The sequence below is a fragment of the Enhydra lutris genome, unplaced genomic scaffold, assembly GCF_002288905.1.
Source record: "Enhydra lutris kenyoni isolate GAN:26980312 unplaced genomic scaffold, ASM228890v2 scaffoldscaffold53, whole genome shotgun sequence".
In the NCBI taxonomy this organism is placed as follows: Eukaryota; Metazoa; Chordata; class Mammalia; order Carnivora; family Mustelidae; genus Enhydra; species Enhydra lutris.
This window is the reverse complement of record NW_019154137.1, coordinates 13,657,500-13,676,185: the sequence shown is the minus strand read 5'-3', so window position 1 is coordinate 13,676,185 and position 18,686 is coordinate 13,657,500. Positions and strand designations below refer to the sequence as shown.

At 46.7% G+C, this 18,686-nt stretch overlaps 1 protein-coding gene across 2 annotated transcripts in view; it reads right to left on the bottom strand.

Annotated features, from left to right (window-relative positions):
• Positions 1-1,955: 1,955 nt before the first annotated feature.
• Positions 1,956-18,686, bottom strand: part of LOC111157303 (Rho GTPase activating protein 36) — a 30,089-nt gene continuing 13,358 nt past the window's right edge. Inside the window, exons 2-12 of one of the 2 annotated variants that reach the window (XM_022518610.1) lie at positions 8,828-8,986; positions 7,586-7,651; positions 6,840-7,075; positions 6,385-6,577; positions 6,118-6,173; positions 5,718-5,868; positions 5,115-5,263; positions 4,739-4,915; positions 4,406-4,503; positions 4,163-4,269; positions 1,956-2,113 (exon numbers count right to left, since the gene is read on the bottom strand). In XM_022518610.1, coding sequence (XP_022374318.1) covers positions 1,956-2,113; positions 4,163-4,269; positions 4,406-4,503; positions 4,739-4,915; positions 5,115-5,263; positions 5,718-5,868; positions 6,118-6,173; positions 6,385-6,577; positions 6,840-7,075; positions 7,586-7,651; positions 8,828-8,986 — 1,550 coding nt within the window. Of the gene's footprint in view, positions 2,114-4,162; positions 4,270-4,405; positions 4,504-4,738; positions 4,916-5,114; positions 5,264-5,717; positions 5,869-6,117; positions 6,174-6,384; positions 6,578-6,839; positions 7,076-7,585; positions 7,652-8,827; positions 9,081-18,686 lie in introns of those variants that run through there. The other variant, XM_022518609.1, reaches the window with a different exon arrangement.

Genomic DNA, 18,686 nt, shown 5'->3' with positions numbered 1-18,686 from the left:
ACTCCCCATCATCCCTCCCTTTCATCCCATATCCCCCCTCCCTTTTGTTCCATGTCACCTACCTCTCCCCTTTATTTCCCATCACCGCTTCTTTATTCCCCATCACCCTGGCTTTTTATTCACCATAACACCTTTTGTACTTATCACATCCACCCTTTTATCCCACATCATGCCCTCTCCTTTATCCCACAATACTCTTTCCCTTCATACCCCATCACCTCTGCCCCTTTATTCCCATCACCCCTCCCTTTTATCTATTTATTCTACTTTAACTTTTCCATTCTCTTTATTCAACCACAACTCTTTTCCTGTCTTCCATTTTACACCTTTTTACTGCCCATCACCCTCTTCTTCTTTATCCCATACTACTCTCCCCTTTATTCCATGTCACCCACCCTTCCCCTTTATTCTCCATCACCACCTCTTTATTCTGCATCACTCCTGCTTTTTATCACCCATAACCTTCCTTCTTCCCATCACATCCATCCCTTTATCCCATGTCACCCTTCCCCTTCATACCTCATCACCTCTTCTTTATTCCCCATCACCCCTCCCCTTTTGTCCTTATCACCTCCATCCCTTTATTCCACATCATCTTTCACCTTTATTCATTACCCCTCCCCTTTATTCCATGTCATCTCAACCAGTTAGGCCTCATTACCCCTCCCCTTTATTCCACATCTCCCCCTTTGCTTTATTCCATTCCTCTCCATCCCATTATTCCATGTCACCCCTCTCCTTTATTCCTCTTCCTACCTCTCTTTCCTCTTCAGCTCCAATCAGAGCTTCCCAACTCACCAACACAATTTTCAAATTAAAAAAAAAAAGACACACACACACAGTAAGCCATGAATATGCTGCAGTCACAATACAGATGTTTATTAATGATTAAATGCCAGAGAAGTTTTAACAATCACAAATCTTCGAGCTCTGCGGTTGTTACCCATTGTGTGATCAATTTCTATCCCTCAATACAATACATTCTTCATTCTATGGACCTTAGCAGTTGTTACCCATCAATATCAGCTATAATTTTGGATGTCGTACATAACCCATATCTGTGTGTTACCAGAGCATGTCCCGCAAATTTGTACCGTCCTGCATAGAGGAACTACAGAGACGATAGTTAAGAACATTTATAATCAGGTGACTTTAGCTACTTGGAACTATGTGTTTCTACCTAACTAGTTGTTTTGCTGACAACAGGATGTTAATTCCAGTTGTCTGTAAAACAGATCTAGGTAATAAAATCAAATTTTTCCTCTAACTTTTGATCCCAGAAGGCTAGTTAGGCTTACACTTGAGGTTTCCCTGTTAGCATGACCTGAGCCAAACTGCACAGAATTTTGGGAGTGGCTTTTGGATGAACCATTGGTCTAAATAATTTAGGGGGAGGAAATCCTGAGGTGGTGGAGTTGCTGCGGGGACATGGCTATGAGTTGGTGTGACATGGTCTAGCATTAATTTTTTTGTCAGCTATCAGTAGGCTGACCTACGTCCTAGCATGCCTCTTGAGGGCCTTTCCAATTGAGCTCTCGGGAGGAGGGAAGGAAAGTCAGGAAAAGCATGCAATTCCCTTTTGGGGAGAGGGAAAGCACCTCGAGATTTGTGAGCTTCTCTGGGACAAGGTATTTACCACAAATGTCACATCAATTAAAGGAAGGGCTGCACTGTGGAAAAGCCAAGATCAGGGGTAAAAGAGAAAGGCAAGGTAGCACCAGGGAGCCTGGGCATGACACGGAAACATTGCTGCTTTTGCTGGCTAAAGGGACCAAACATCCCCAGTGAAGAGGCTGGCAGTGTGTTTGGAATTCTCAGCCTGACCCGAGCATCAGGTGGAAATCCTTCTTACCCTCAGATCTTTACCTTCAACATTCTCCTCAATGTTTCCTGTGACATCCCAGGTCTACCCCCACCCTTTTCCCCTGTCTGGCACCTTATAGAAGGAAAAACATCTAAGGAAAGAAGTAGCCGATGCCAGTTTTGGCCTCCTTTTCCCAGGGCACACGGAGCAATGGGCGGTCTTGCTCTGGAATGGGGGGGTTACCCGCTCCTTCCTCATCGTCATGGGAACGGGCAGTGCCGGGAGGCACAGCTGGCTCCTCAGAGGAACCTGGAAAATAGTAACAATGTTAACTCCTTATGTTTCTAGACTTTATATTTTGCACAGCACCCAAAAGACTAAGACCTAATTTAGCCCTTCAAATACAATACAAGGCAAGAAGTTAGGATAGGAGTGAGTATCCCCATTTGACATGTTAAGGAAACTGCAGCCTAACAGTAGAATATAGATCTCTAAATCTAGGCCCACTGTGGAAGGTGTTGGGGGTAGGGCTGAGTTAGAGAACAGAAAGAGTGAGACAGATACCCTGTGCTCAGAGCAAACGGACACCACCACCAGGAAGGTGGGGAAGAGGGTGGCCTCCTAACAACCACCACCACCCTATAAGCAGCCTGACTAATTTCACTAAGCAAATGAGTAACAAAGTTGGAGCTGGAAGTTTACAGCACTTCATGGAGGGGAGAAAACAGGTGTCAGTCATCAATGACTCTGGGGAGGACTTGTGGTTCATGACTTGGCCAGGCCAAGACTTGTTTTTAAGGAGGGTTGTATCTACAGGAAATGTAACATCTGCATCTTCTTTATGGATTGCCTTTGGACTCCAAAATTCTTTGGAACCAAGATCATTAGGCATCGGGACAGCTTCCACATTCATGATTTCTGCAAGACTGACGGCCAGGTCTGGCTGAGGGTCTGGAATTGTGCTGAGAATGGACATTTCTTCAGGTTCTGGAACCAAATTGCTAACTTCATCCTCTTCAAAGGTGTTGGCTTTGTCTTTCAGAGAACTGGAAATTTTGTTGTGAACTCGAGCATCCTCAGGTTCTAGAACCACAGTAAGAACTAAGTCTTTTTCAAGATTGAGGCTTTCTTTAGAGCTTTGGATTCCACTGACATCAGAGGCTTCTTTGTGTTCTGGGATTTCTTCAGCATCTGAGGCTTCTTCACTGTTTGGGACCTCACTCACATCTGAAGATTCTTCTTGGTCTTGAATTTCATCAAAATCAGACACATCTTCAGGGCTTGTTACCACATGGAAAGCTGGGACCTCTTCAGAGCTGGAGTCTTCTTCAGAGCCTGCAATTCCATTGACTTCTGGAGTTTCTTCCTGATGTGGAATTTCTTCAGTAACTGAGGTTTCTTCATCATTTGGAACTCCATCAAGAGTTGGCACCTCTTCAAGGTGGGGATCTTCTTCAGAGTCTGAGAGTCCATTACTCTCCAGGGATTCTTCATGATTTAGGATTTCATGACCCCCAGGGGCTTCTTCGGGGCTTGGCACCATGTGAAGAGCTGGGACTTCTTCAAAATCAAGGTTTTCATCAGAATCTGAAATCTCATTGAGCTCTGGGGTTTCTTCATGGTCTGGAATTTCTTCAGCATTTGAGGATTCATCATTTGGGATTTCGTCAAGAGCTGAGACCTCTTCAAGATTGGGATCTTCTTCAGAATCTGGGTTTTCATCATTACCTGAAGCATCTGTGTGGTCTGTGATTACACAGGTGTCTGGGACTTCATTGTTTGGGATTACATGGAGATAAGGAATTTGTGTGAGGTCAAGATTTTGGTTATCTTCAAAATTTGGTCCTTCTTCAAAGTCAGAGTTTGGGTTTTCTCCAAGATTTGGGATTTCTTGCATATCTGGGGCTCCTTCGGGGTCTGGGACCATATCAAAATATGGTATTTCTTCAAAGTCTGGTATTTCAATGAGTTCAGGAACTTCATCATCAGGGTCTAAAATATCTTCAAGGGGAGGAAGATCATCAAAATTCAGGGTATCATCATCATCATCATCATCATCATCATTGTCATCACTGTCATTGTGATCATCATCTTCTTCATCAAGCTCTGGGATGCCTTCAAGATGTGGGCCTTGAATCTCAAGGTCATTTGGGATCTCGAGACCTTGAACTTCCCCAAAGGCTACTCCTTGATTGAGATACTCAAATACTAGCTCTTCATGGACTGACACATCTTCCTCAGAGGACTCACCTTCCCCAAGGAGCTCATATTCAGCAAGGACCTGGCCTTCAGGAAGGGCCTGACCTTCACCAAGGGACTGACCTTCACCAAGGGCCTGACCTCCAGCAGGGAACTGACCTTCATCAAAGGGCTTGCTCTGAGCAAGGACAGCAGCCCGGACTTCAGCAGAATTTTCCACTGGATCAGATAGTAAGGCATCCTCTTCCATCTTTATGCGTGCACTCCTGGATGGGAATGAATTTTAAAAAGCAAGTCAGTTTTTTTTACTTAGATTGTCTAACACGATGGTGGTCTGGGATTAGAACCCCCACAGGCAATGCTGCTTCAGGCTAAGCTTAAACAAACCGACAAAACACTCACTGGATCTTCCTCAAATTCCTGCGTCTGATAAAATCCAAGGCTTCAGGACTGGATTTCCACACGCGCTTAGCAACCTGCTTCTGAATATGGGGAGGCACCTGAGGGTAAAATGAGCAATGTTAGCCTTTATTATATGACATTTTAAATGTAGACTCATCTCTATCAGGTACCCAGGACTGAAGGAGCCATAACCATCTAATGCAGGAGGAATTTCTGGAAAATTTGGTGGCTGCCTGCTTTGGCTACCATCAGGGATGCATGTACATCTCTCCTTTGCCTCGCGAATAGGAGAGAGAAAGCTGTGAAGTAAGTTTGTCCAGAGGTTCCATTTACCTGGAAGAGGATATCCCAGTTATCAATCATGGCACGGACCACATTGACAGAAGCAACATAGTGGTCAATCCCCAGTCTTGTCTTCCTGGACTCTCTCTTGGCAAATTTTCCCTTCTTCAGCAGAGCAGATCCAAACACCAGAGCCAAATTGGTAGAAGTCATACGGTTGCCTGAAACCTATGAAAAGGAAAACAAAAGTGCTCAACTCCGAGGTGCTGATGGAAATGACAAAATTATAAATGTCTCTTTTTGTTCTTGTTTCCCTCTCCTACTGTGTGTCTCTGTCTCTCATATACTCCCACACATGTCCCCTACTACTCTCATAACTCTTTTCCAGAGCCGTTTTTTGTTGTTGTTTGTTTTGTTTTGTTTTTACCAATTGTCCATCAATGCCAATAGAGTCCTCGCAATTCTCAGTGATTTTATGCAGGGCCTTCAGCAGACGCTCCAGGGTGTCACTATGGCAAGGTGGCATCAGGTAAACCAGCAGTTGCAGGGCAGAAAGCTGATCCTGTGGCTTTAGAGCTAGAAGAAGGAAAACAAGGGCTGGCTCAGGGGGCTAACCTTGGCAGCAACCTGGTATCAAGAGAGATGTGATGATGCTTGAAAACTAAGGAAAGCTATGGAGAAAGAACCCAGGCATCTTGTCTTTGCTCATTCCCAAAGTATTTGAGCTCAAGAACCCTAAAAGCAAGAAAGTGATCCCATCAAAATCAGACCCCTTCTATAGAACCTAGGTTCTTCTTTGCCCTGAGAGGCAGACAAAGCTTCAAGAAGCTCTAGAGAAATTTCCAAACAATAGACTTACAATGGAATATTAAGAGATACAAGAAAAGCAAACTGGATAGGTGTTTTCATCTTCTGATGTTTATTCTGTTTTAGTTCTTTGGGGTCCTGCAGCGAGAGCTCTTGTCCCAAGACCTCCACACCCCCATACTACTTACTTTGCTTGCCTGAAAAGGGAAAGCAGAAGACTTACTTGCTGTCAGAAGGAAGGACATATACAGATCATCTGGCAGCAGAGAGTCCTTCATGTCACGGAAAAACTCCTTGAGGAGTGCAGCCACATCATGTACGTTCTGAGTGTCATCCAACACGACGTCAAGCCCTTGATCAAATTCTTCACGGAGCTAGGAAAAGGGGAGAGAATACATGGATCCTCTGCCTTGCCCACCACAGGCCACCTCCTGCCTCAAGCTTCAGTGGAAGTAGCTGGCAATATGGTGACCCTCAGGGGCTAGAAAGAAGATTTTCATTGGCCCCCAACACACACCCCAAGCATGAAACTCCCCCAGGTCTGTGGGGGAGGAGAACCCCACACACACCCCCACCTGCTTTCCCTCAGTCAGGGAACGTAAGTATAAACATAACCAATTTACCTCACGCACTCTCTCCTCTGAGTATTCCAGGGTGAAAATCCCCACCGTGCTTAAACCTGAAAGAAAAGACCAAGGGATGCTAAGTATCTCTGGCCCCCTTCCCCACCGCATTTCCCCTTTCCCCAGCTGAATCCCAACACCAACTGGGGGCAGGGGAATGTTCCCATCCTTGACCACATGACCTCTTTTCTCTCCCCTTTTCTAGAACACCATTCTTTCCCTTTAATTGCCTACCTTGATTTAGACATCATTTCCAGGTCCCCTTACCATGTTTTTCAATGAAGCTGCAGCAAGCCTCAACAACCTGGGGGATTTGTTTAGCAATCGGATTGAGGCTCATCTTCCTTTTGGATCCCAGAAGTCGCTGGCCGATTGGAAAGGAAATCTTGGAAAGTTGCAGGGTCTGCAGCAGCAGAGCCCCGTCCTCCAGTTCAGCCAGGCTGTCCACAGATACTGCACCCTGTGGAGAGACCCAGACTATCTTAAAAATGGGGGAGGGGGGGCAGGAGGGTCCCTTCAGACCTCCCAGAGGATTGCGTTACATTCATAACAGGAGGCAGTCCCTCCGTGGCAAGCCAATTACACCCCTCCAACATGTTCCGTTCATCTCCCCCCTTCCTCTGAGGACACAGGTCTTGATACTCCTGCCGCCCCCCCCCCCAACCGCATCTCTGGATGCCTCAGGGCCACCGCCTGAACCACTGCCTGAACCTTTAACTCACTCGACGCCCACGGCGAGTAAACTCCCGGGGCAAGGAGGGCTCATCCCGCCTGCGACTGAAAAAGCGCCTGATGCGGCCAAACATCCTTTGCACCACATTTCCCCGACGACGGCCCGCAGCCTGACCGGTGGATTCTTCAATCTGCATCGCGGCTGTTAGTTCAAGATGCTTGCGGCGGGTAAGCTCATTCACCAGCACCTCTTCCAGACGAATGCCAAATGTCTTCAGTGATACGACTGGGAAGCCAGTGAGAGAAAGAATGAGAAACGTCAACGCTCCGCAGCGCTTAAATATGGAGGAACTGCAGGGGCTGTGGCACCCACACTTCTAAGCAACCGCCCGCCGCCAACCCCACCCCTCCAGACCCACAGCGCCCCTCCCCGGGGAGCGACCAAAAAAACCCTGCAGCGGTGTGGCGGAAGGACTCAGCTCCACTCAAACTACCCCGACGGAGCTCAAGGTCCCTGCCTTAAGTCCTGCCAGGAGGTGACAGCCTCGAAACAATGAGGGCAGTTTCTTCTGGGCGATCTGGAGTGGGTGCACCGGGAAGGCTTAGGCAGATCAGCTAGGACCGCTGCGTGCCTGTAGCTAGTGCGCCATTTCCTGAAATCATCCCCTAGGGGGTTGGGGGGGTGAGCCCCCAGCCGCAGTGGGCACCGCCCAGCCTCCAGTAGCTAGGGACACAATATGGGGGGGGGGTGTCACCAGCCCATTTAGTTCCTAAGAGAAGTAAGAAAGCCCCTCACCCCTCTGCTGTCCTCTCAGAATCAGAAACCACTTCTCAAAGGTGTTTGGACGGTCAATAGGTAGAGCTATGGAAAGAGAAAAAGAAAAGACACGCACGCTCACACAAAAAGGATTTAATAAGTGTCGAAAACATCTCAATGTATTGATCTGCAGGGAGGAGGATGGCAAACAGTCTGATCCAGCACGCTCAAAGTGTTGTGCTTTCTCCCAACCTCAGTTTCCCCGTCTGACAACGGGAACAAGCCTATCTATCACACCTGAGTCTCTAAGAATTTAACCGGATCAGACGACTGGAGGCGCCGCGTGCGCACCGCACACCGTGTCGAGCACGGCAGTAGCTCCACACTAGGCTTCAGGCATCAACTGCGGGCTCTGAGGCGCCGGAACAGTGCAACAGGCTAGGGGAGGGACTCCACCTGCGGCGCGGCAGCAAGTAGGGGTCTCCAAGTTCCCGCAGGCGCGCTCAAGCCCCGGCTGCCGTCGGCTTCAGGAGCCGCAGCCCGAGAAACCGCGACTTGCGCCATCGCGGCGCTCAGACCCCTGCAGCGGGGTCTCCTTGACGCTCTCCTGGCGCCCTCAGGCCGCTCCCGCTGCGCGCGCCTGGCGAGCCCACGCCCCCGCCCTTTCACTGCCGCAGGGGGGCCCCTGGGCCCGCGCGCCTCCTCCCACCTCCTCTGGGCCACCGAGTCCGCGAGTACCCCTGACCCCCCAACACACGCTCGGACCCCATCCAGGGCTTTGTCCCGCTCGCTCCCCCGCAGCGGGCCGAGGTGCGCAGCGCTCGAAGCGCACCTCCTGCCACGCTCCCGCGCCCGCACAGCCCTCCCGCTCTGAGCCCGGATTGGCGCTTGTCTCTCCCACTGTCTCGGTATCTCCCTGAACTCGCCGTCTCTCGAGCGCGCGGTCTCTGTGCGTATTGGTCCCTTCCAGAGTGTCCCTCTGCGCCACCGCCTCCCTCTGACTCTTTCGCGCACCGCACCTGGTGCGTCAGTCTCTTCACCTGCGCTCTGTCCACCTGGCTGTCTGACAGCCCCTCAAGCCCCCCAGGCTTCGACCCAACTCAGCTAATCTTGATCTCTCCCACTATTCGAACACCTTTCAACTCCCGCTTCCTCGGTTGTCTGGGCGCCCGGGGACGGGAGCGGGAGCCCCTCCCACCCTCGTGGACCCCAGACTCTGCCCGTCTCGCCCGGGGGTCCGCTCGCCCGAAGGCGGGGACGCCACGCTCGGGGCCGGCTCACCTCTGTCAGGTTTGAATTCAGAGAGGAAATGTCTGGCCACGAGTTCGTGGTAAGCAGTCTCTTGCAGCTTCAGACGCTCCAGCTCCGACAGACTGTGTATTGATATCATCTTCGTCCTGCGGTCCGGATTGTGTCCTGGGGCTCCTCCCAGGACGTTCACTAAAAAAATGAAAGCGGACAATAACAGCAAAGGGGGCATAATTCTGGGACACAGTGTCCTTGCTGCCTTCAGAAAAGGAATGCAGCCACCCATTCTGGAATCGGATGATTATCAAGGCTGCATCATCCAATTGTCACTGGACCTGGTGGAAGGAACTGTAGGGGGTGGAGAGGGTGGCAAAGGGGGAGGGAAGACTGGGAGGCGGCTTCACCCTCAAGGAGAGCTGCCTCTGGTTGCTTATTTAAAAAAAAAAAAAAAAAAACAAAAAAAAAAAAAAGGCAAAAAAAAAAAAAAAAAAAAAAAAAAAAAAGCTTAAAAAAAAATCAGCCCTGAACCGACAGTCCAGAAAAGAGAAAACCTAATTAGGCAAAAAACCAAAACAAAAACAAAAACAAAAACAAAAACCCACCAGAAAACAAACGAAAAACAAAAGAAAGAAAAGGAAAAAAAGAAAAAAAGAAGGAAAAAAAAGATTAGAAAGAAAATCAACCAACCTTATTCACAATTTTAAAATGTACACTGAGACAAGAATAAGGTAATATTTTCCATCAATTAATTAGAACAGTGATGGAGTTCATTTTTATTTTTTAATGATACTATTCTATGCTGGCCAGGTTGGATGAAATGGGCACATCCATCTAGGTTAGGAGCACTGAAAATCTGCACAGCTCTTCCAGAAAGCAAACTGGACACATAAGTATGGAGCCAAACATCATCCCCAGGCCCTTTGACCCAGTAATTCCCTTCTAGGAATCTATCCTAATGAAATCTTACTTTGGACAGTAAAAACTATATGTACATGAGCCATAACAAGAAAACATGTAAGGGGGAAAAGCTAGGCCAGCAACAAGACTAGTTATATAAATTATGGAATGACCACAGTCTGGAAAATTATGTAATCATTAAAGTGAGGCTTACAAAGAGCTTCTAAACAGCAAATACAAAATATAGAATTGTATGATTACAACCATGTGAAGAAAAACATGCATAAAAATAAAAGATTGAAAGAAATGCACCCCAGTAAGAACAGCATCCGTATTAAGTGGTAAGATTTTGTTTGCCTTTTGCCTTTTTTCTATTTACCAAAAATTGTACAACTTGATTATATGATTTTTTTTTTCATGAACAAAACATCAGTTTGTACCAAAACAAACAAGCATCGTTTTGAGGCCATTTCTAGAGGGACTCCCTACTACAGGTTTGGTGATCAGACCGAAGTTTGTCTTAGTGTATTGGCAAACTTGTTTTATGTGTCCCTTCTCCATGGTTTCCACTATCTCAGACTGCTCCCAGGCTACCTAGGATCCCCCAGTGGGGATCTCCCTAGACCCCATACAGCATTCTTTCCTGCACATCCTGGCCTCCTTTACTCACTTGTTCTTTCATTCATTCATTTTTTAAAAATCTATATGAACTGCCCACTTTGTGCCAGGCACTAAAGATTCAACTATGAGCAAGATAATACTACTCTTTTCATAAAAGATCTAACAGTGCAGTGAAGGAGACACACAGGGTGGCAACAATTTAATTTACCAAACTTTGTGATAAGTCAGTGGCCAAGATATAAACAAAGTACTGTGAGAACAGAAAGGAGGAGACATTTAAGTCTGCCTGGAGACAGGGATGGGGTGGGGGGGAGGAACGTCCAGAAAGAGATCAGCTTGGGCAAAGGCAGAGACACGGGAGAGAGGTTTTACATTCTTAAAGCTGTCTAAAGGGTGTGGAAGGAGATAAATCTGCTTAGGCAGGGATGAGCTCAGGCATGGCCCTTAAGCCATGTTGTGGAGCTGGACCTTCTCCTGAAGGCAGTAGGGAACTACTGCAGGGTTTTCACTGGGGAGTGACAGAGTCAGCGCTGCAGTTGGAAAAAGCACAGGGAGCAGTGAAAAGCCTGGTTTGGGTAGAGAGTCTGAAGTAGGTAGATCAGCCAAGACGCAAAGGGATGCTGATACAAGTCACTGTCACTGGGCTGGGGCAGGGGATGGATTTTATGGGTAGAATTGAGGAACTTAGGGAAACTGTAATAAAAAGAAAAGAATTTGGAACAGCTCCAAAGGTTATGGTTTGGGTGAGTGAATGGGTGCTGGTTCTTGACAGGGAAGATAATTTGGGGGAATTAGACCTTTTGACAAGAAAGGAAGTGGTCACATGCCATCTTTTTTTCTGAGCTCCCGTTTGCCATGGAGTTTTATGGTAATATTCTATATATTATAATTGAGTTGGGGGAAACCTTAAATTCCAAAGAGCAGGGAATGCGGCTTTAACAGAGAAAAGTAGGGATGACTTTGTCATCCAATAATCTAATAAATGAGCTCTGTTCAAAAGAAACACACAAACCTACAGACCCACAAAAATCCTACCCCTCTTCTGTTTCCAAAATTCTCTTTTGCCCACTTTCCTTAATGGCCAAAGTCATGCATGTCAATAATAAATTCCTGCCAGATAACTGAAGTGCAGTATGAGAAAAGACAAGGAGTCTTTCTATGGCTTCAGAACTGAGTTAGGAGGAACATCCTTAGCATGGATTTTTTTTAAAGCTACTTCAACTGCAAAGCACCATCCCCTGGACCCAAGGTGAATGCCTAAGCCCAACCGCCAAACTGTATCCACAAAAATGATCATTTTAACCAAAGAGACGGCACAGCACCCACCTCAGTCCCAGACTGAATCTCTAGCAGGTCCAGAACCTATTAGCCCAGGGTCTCATCCTGACACATACAACCTCGCTCTGACTGAATTTTTCTGACATTACTCCCTTTTTCCCCCTTTCCCCCCTTCCTCCCTTCTCCTCTTTCCTCCTTTCCTCCCTTCCCCCCTTTTCCCCTTACCCCTTTTCCCCCATTCCTCCCCCCCCCTTTTCCCCCTTTCTTCCCTTTCCTCCCTTTCCCCCTTTTCCCCTTGCCCCAATTCAGACATTTTTGTACCTGCTTTGGAGCTTCAGCTACTTCTTCTAAGGCTTCCCAGATCTGGTCATCCAAAGAGTAGGCTGGTTCTTTAACCCAAAAATCAAGATGAAAATCAATCCCTCTCTCCCCCCAAAATAAGGTAAGAACAAACAAGAAAACCTCAAAACAACACCAGCCAAGAGAGAGAGAGAGAGAGAGAGAAGCCTTTGAGAGATGAGTCAGCCTGGATGCTTACAATTACAAAGGAAATCAAAGGCCTTAGAATAAACCGTTTGTCATTGCCTCCCGCTCAAAGATAGAGGGCTAAACTTAAGAGCAATCATATGCTGCAGTTTTGCCAGTAAAATTGACACTGTCTTGCTTGCCTTCAAGTCTCCCAAGGCACCAGGAGAATACAAGACAGAAGCAGAGTTAGCGAGGCCAGTGTGCCCAGACAGGAAGCAGATGGAAAGGGTGGGGAGGAGGACAAGTAAGCAGGCTTCAACACCACCAAGAGACAGAGGTACATAGCAGGTTCTTGAGATCTGAATACTTGTCCTTGGACTTGGTTTTCCAAGCTCCTCACAGGGAACAAAGTGCCAAGAAATCTCTCTGGCTCCAAAGTGTCTTCCCCTTCCCCCTTCAGCATGTCATGGGGCTGGCTTGAAGTGACCATGACATCCAAAAATACAGAAGGAAGGGGGAAAGCAGGGCTCTAAATTTCAGCCTAGAATTCAAAACATTTGCAAAAACAATATCCTTAGACAAATATCTGTAGTGGCCCCCGGAGTTAGAGCTAAGTGCAAAGCAGAGCTTTACAATTTCTTAGCTGTGTGACCTTAAGAAAATCAGTTGAATTCTCTGAGCCTCAATGACTTCCTCTATAAAGTGGGGAAATGATACAATACCCATTTCAGCAGTTGTGTGAGAATTAAATGAATAATATATGTGTGATATTTAGCATTGGTTTTTAATAAACATGTTGCTCTTGAAGATTATTTGCAAAGGGCCTGAGTTTACCAGAAAATATCAGGTATCAAAAGTAATTACATAAAATTAGAATTTGCATCAATGAGTACATCCTACTCTGTTCAAGCGCTACTAAATTTGGATTAAATTAAAACAGGTAAAGAGATCTTGGGAGACTGTTGGGAATAGATCTTTCTTCTTCAATCCTCAATGGCATGAGGGGCAAGTCTTCAAAAAAAAAAAAAAAAACGACTATCTTACAAAATTTTGGAAAACTAACTGCATAGGTCCATTTTTCAAATGCTATTATTCAGGTTAGTAAAGTGCCTATATGTCTCAAAATTTATTTTTCTTTCAAACATCCAATTTTACATTGTCACTGGCAAAAGAAGGCATAATTATATTTAGATCAGTCAAAGGGCTAGGATATTAGCAGATGCCAAAGGAGAGAGTTTGAACAAAGAGCAGAGGGACACCCAGAGCAAGTCTCCAACAATACAAAAAGGAGAAACACACATAAGTGGCATCAAGCCTGTTCCTCACATCCTCTTGAAACACATAGCACAGATGGAGAAACAAATTAACGTCAGAAAGGTCACCCACTTTGACATTGTGAGGACAGAAATGCTTTCAGGGAAGCATAAATCCACAGCCCTCACATTTTGGAGGACTAATTTACTCCATTGCTGCCATCAAATAGTTGGGGGCGGCATAGTGCTCACTAATAAACACCTATGAGAATAAAAGCAGGGACTGCACTGATGCCATCATTTGAATCCTTATAAAGTAGACACTTTATGGCACCATCAGAATTTTGCTCCAAACCTCTGATTGCTCCTCAGAGTTTAAGGAATCAATAGTGGATGAGACAGGCATTGCGTCTGGGTTATTCAAATGTCCACAGGCAGTGACAATGGATAAAGACATCCCCATTAATATATCGCAACATGCGAAAGAGATACAGGTTTTTAGATGAAAACATTTGGGCACCACTTTGGTCTGCTGGCACAGTCCCTCCATCCCTGAGCATTAATGAGTTAGTCTTTAAGTTGTTATCCTATAACCTCCATTTCAGCAAAGGCTGCAGTTGTGATGAACAAAATGGCTCATTTTATCCTATGCAGTGATTATCCAGGATAATTAAATTTTGGGACAGTGTTCTTCAATACATAGAGTCAGCCCATCATGCCATAGCAGAAGCTCATAAACTGGAGGTAGTCTGTTAAAATATATTGAGAAAAGCTCTGGCTTCAGAAGAAGAAAAAAGGAATTTTCAGGAACTGCTTAGTATATTAGACTGGATCAGAGAGAAAAAGGACCTTAGCCATCACCTAGTCCAAAGCTTCCATTCCACAGTTCAGAAAACTGATGTTCAGAGAGGGACAGGAATTTTCCCAAAGCCACACAGCAATCTGACACAGGAATCTAGACAAGGACCTACCTCTTCTCAGTCCTAGAGCTTTCTCCACTGCTCCATCCACCCTTACTAGGACTAACTACCTACCTACCTAACTAACCCTAACCCTTACTCTTAATAGTTGCCAAATAACACATGGTTAACTACCCATATCAAAAGAATGGACCCATAATCAAAGTTTGATTCCATAAGCCAGGGGAAGTCACCTCTGAAGGCAGACAACCACCACAAATTACAGTCTCTTTGTAAAAAACAGTACAGTCATCATTCTATAGAATGTGGGATGCCCTTTTTAAAACGTTATTGGCTAAAGAAACAACTACAGCCCAGGATGGTGAAAGGCAATGTTTATGCTACAAATATCCCAAAGGATAGTGTAAACACGGTGATGCGACACCAAATGCAAGGAACTAGAGGTATTCTCACTATTATCTGCAGGATGTGTCAGAGCGCATATTAGTGCTGGCATCACAAGCCATGTCACTGTTTTCCCCTTTCGGTTGCTGCTTCTTGTATGTCATGGCCAAAAAAGTAAAACATAAAATGATCCATCAATAGGAGGCAACCTGCGTTTAAATGTCTAATTGCCTCGTGTTTTCATTTTCTCAAAAGCTTTCAATATGCCCATTATCTCTGGGCCCTATCACACAGTAGGTGTGCAACAAGTGTTCCTTAGGTGAATCATAAGATTATGAACTTTGAGAGATTTGAAAGAACATAAAAGTCTTGTAATTAAAACAGAAACAGCTACTCGTGATTCATGGATAAATGAATCATGCTATTTTATTCTCACAACAACCTCTGGAAAGGAGGGAGGTGGGGTATTATGTTTCCCCATTTTATAGATAACAACAAACTGGGCTCAGGAGAGGTTGTGACTTGCGTGAAGTTGCACGAAAAAGCTATGGAAAAATCCCATCTGGGAACCAACTGTCCCTACCTATCCTCAGGCCAGGTCTTGCCTTTCCCACCAAATCATGGTATTTCTTGGTTGTTCGTCTGCTGCCCAGAACTGGAACAGTCCGAACTGTGACTACATTCTTTCCTAAGAACGCAGCTAGATTTCTAAGGTCTTATTTATTCACACTATTCTTGGGAAATGAGAGTAGAGATAGATTAGAAAGATCAGTTGATCGACTGATTTTTGGCTATGATAAGTAAATAAAATGATGATGATGATGATCAGAGAGCTGGCTCAGAAAAAGACTATTATGAAACATAGAGGAAAGGAGTAGATAGAGGGAAAGGGAACCAAAGGTCCTCTGTGTTCCTCCCACCACATCCCTCACACTGGCGTACCCCCTGAGCTGAGAGGATGCCATCCTGGAAAGGTCCTGAGATATAGACTGGAACTTGGGTTCAAATCCCAGCCTCGCCACATGTAAGTTCACACACTCACTAACCAAGTGACCTGTAGCAAATTATCTCGTGCTTCTGAGCCTCAAGTTCCATCACCTTACAAAATAAGAATCATCATAATTATTAGCTGTGACTGCGGTAAAGATTAAATAAAAGACAGGGCAGAAGGAAATAATCTTCCAAAAGACACAGTGCTGTACCGAGGTGAGGAGTTGTCCTCCAAAATAGCTGGAAGTAAAATCTGAGAGTAAGACTGAGCAGAAGTGTCACTATCTGGAATGAGGCAGACAGTGTCCCTCCCTTGCACCCTCCTTTGAAGGCAAATATGGGTACTCACTCTCAGTCAGCAGGAGGCACCCTTTTAGAGGGGATGAGTTAAACTGTTTCTTCACTGCGTCTTTTAGTGATCAGAGATGCAAGACAACTCTGCGTGGAGGGGGCACAGGGGTTAGTCACGGCTATGAAATGTAGAAAAAATGAACTGGCCCACAAAAAGGATTTAGGCCCCACCTTTGGCTTCCACAACACAGTGTGCAAGCCATCCATGCTAGGTGTGGGAGAAGACAGTGGGGAGTCATCTGGAGTGGAAAGCCCCAGTTTCTGCCCTTGGGATCTTGCAGGCTAGTTGGAGATCTCATAAATGTTAAGACCCTGTAGGCCTGTCAAGAAAGGCCCATGGGTCTAATATCATTCTTCCCTACACTGTTTTAAATAGATTTCCTCTCCCTTTTTCCTTTAAAGAATATTAAGAATTGACTATTTCCTCAGGTCCACTAGCACTAGGAAGACCCTTACTCAGCTGCAGGTTTTCAGTAAACTTTGATTCATTTTTCCCATCTTCTCAACTCCCCTGTCACCCCAAGCCCCCCTCTTTAGGACACACTCCCTTTCAAACACATGCATTCACTCTCATAGACATCCATGCACACACACACCCTCAAGCTCTTTCACATATGTATTTTTAGACACACAGACACACACGGAATGTATTCGCTACAACAGAGAGAAGGAGAGAAATAAGACTCTGCCATCAAGCATTTGTACCTGCAGACCACAGCTGGGGCTTCTACAGAGTGGGCATGAGACAGAAAAGACCAATGGAGACACTCCCTCACACTATCTGAACAGACCCCGAGGAAGGAACCGTCTAGTGTAAAGTTCTTCTCAGATTCTGTGCTGAGAACTACCTTTTCCCCATCTTTGTTTCCCCACCCCCACCTGCCTCTCATCTCCTTTGATCGTATCCTCCCCCCAATAAGCATCCAGTTTGCTGCCAGTTTTCTTCTTCAAAATCCTGTCTGAGTGGCTGTCATAGAGAATTGGGGCTGTGGGAGATGTTTTCTCAGGTAGCTGTCATTCTAAGAATGGTATTTTAAAACTACATTAAAATAACCATATTTTTTAAATGTCTATCTATCGCCTCTTCAAAATTAGACCACCCTCTCAGCTATGATGCAGTGAAAACAAAAACAAAAACAAAAAACCCTAGACCAGGAATCAGGAGGCCTGCCTAGTTACTAGGCAGCTGAGTGGCCTTGGGAAAGTTGGTGAGCATCTCCAAGCCAAAACACGACTGGGGTAATTTATTATCATCCTGTTTATCTAAGAGCACGGCAGAAACACAGCGCGCAAGTCTGCAGAGTCCTTGATACTTCCATAGGACTTCACCAACTCCAGGACACGGGGCCATACTGCCGCTGTCCACAGCTGTGAAGCAAGGGCGCCCCTAGTCCTCCGCAGGCCTAAATGCTCCAGAGAGCAGAGGAGTCTAAGCGGGTCTCCCAGTCTCTCCCTCCTGGAGCCGCAGCTCCGCTGTCTGCCCTTGACACACACACCCTTGCCCCCCCAACCCCCCACCCCCTGCGCTCGGTGCCGGCGGAGGGAAGGGGAAGAGGACAGAGAGAAGACCCGGCCTGGCGTGGACCTTGTGCCCTCTGCCTGGGCCTCTGGCTGCCACCGCGCCGCAGAGCGCGGCCTTCTGGCAGGGGTGCACCACGAGCGTCCCGCCCGGATGTGGCTTGAGAGAACGCAGAAGCTACGAAGTTAAACAAAGCCTCGCGGCGCGCAAAGACCCTTCTCAGATTCCACTCCCTGCTAAGAATGCGAAAAATTAAATCTTGCTCTCGAGCTCGAGGTTTGAACATTGAACGCGAAAACCTAAAACTTACGAGCACTTGCGGGCTTCCTCTCCCTCCCTCATGTCGGGTCCTCCCTTGGACGACCCTCACCTCCCACTCTAGTCCCTCATTGGGCTGAATTCAAGCCCCTGGAGCTCTGCCCTTGCACTACCTCTTGGCGACTCTCCTGGTCCGGTCAGGGAATGAGTGGCTGCGTGACCCGCTGGTCAGTCCTGCGGCTCGGCCACAGCCGGTCCTGGGACGAGGAGCTGCAGGCTCAGCGAGCGCTAAGCTCTGCCGCTCAGATTCCCCCACTCTCTGTAAAGCCTTCCGCGGTGGGGCAGGGGCTGATTCATAGCAATTTTCCACGCAGCAGCCAGCTGATTGCCTTACGCATACCTGTTTGCTAAATTCCCTGGGCTACTCCCACTGTTTCTCCCTGTACCCCACAATCTTCTCTCCCTTAATTCAAAGCTGATCTCTCCTTCAAGATTCAGCGCAAGGGTCCCTTCCTCTGAGTGCTTTGCAAATTTCCCCTCCCCTAGCCATGCCACACAATCTCACATTACAGGCGAAGGAAAGGCAGAAGTGGAGGTTTAGATGGCTAAGAAACTTACCAAAGGGCACAGAGGTAATTAGTGGCAGAATCAAGAGGAAGACCCAGAACTCCCGGATCGAAGCTCAGCACACTTTTTGCTCCCTTTCATTGCTTCCCCTCTGCCCTTATTTGTCTGGCACTGGAAGGCAAGGAACATCTCTTGTTGGCCCTTTGCACTCAGGGACTGCACCAGCAATAACCCCCTCCCCTCCTTGCCTCATGCTTCCAGCTCCTTGTTTCCCATCTTGTCCAGGGCCTTTGCTCTTGCAACCTCAGAGACAAAAAGGTCATTTTGTTCAAAGTCCAGTGCAAGAGCAAACAGAAGCTGACTTCACAAAGTCCTCTACCCACCTG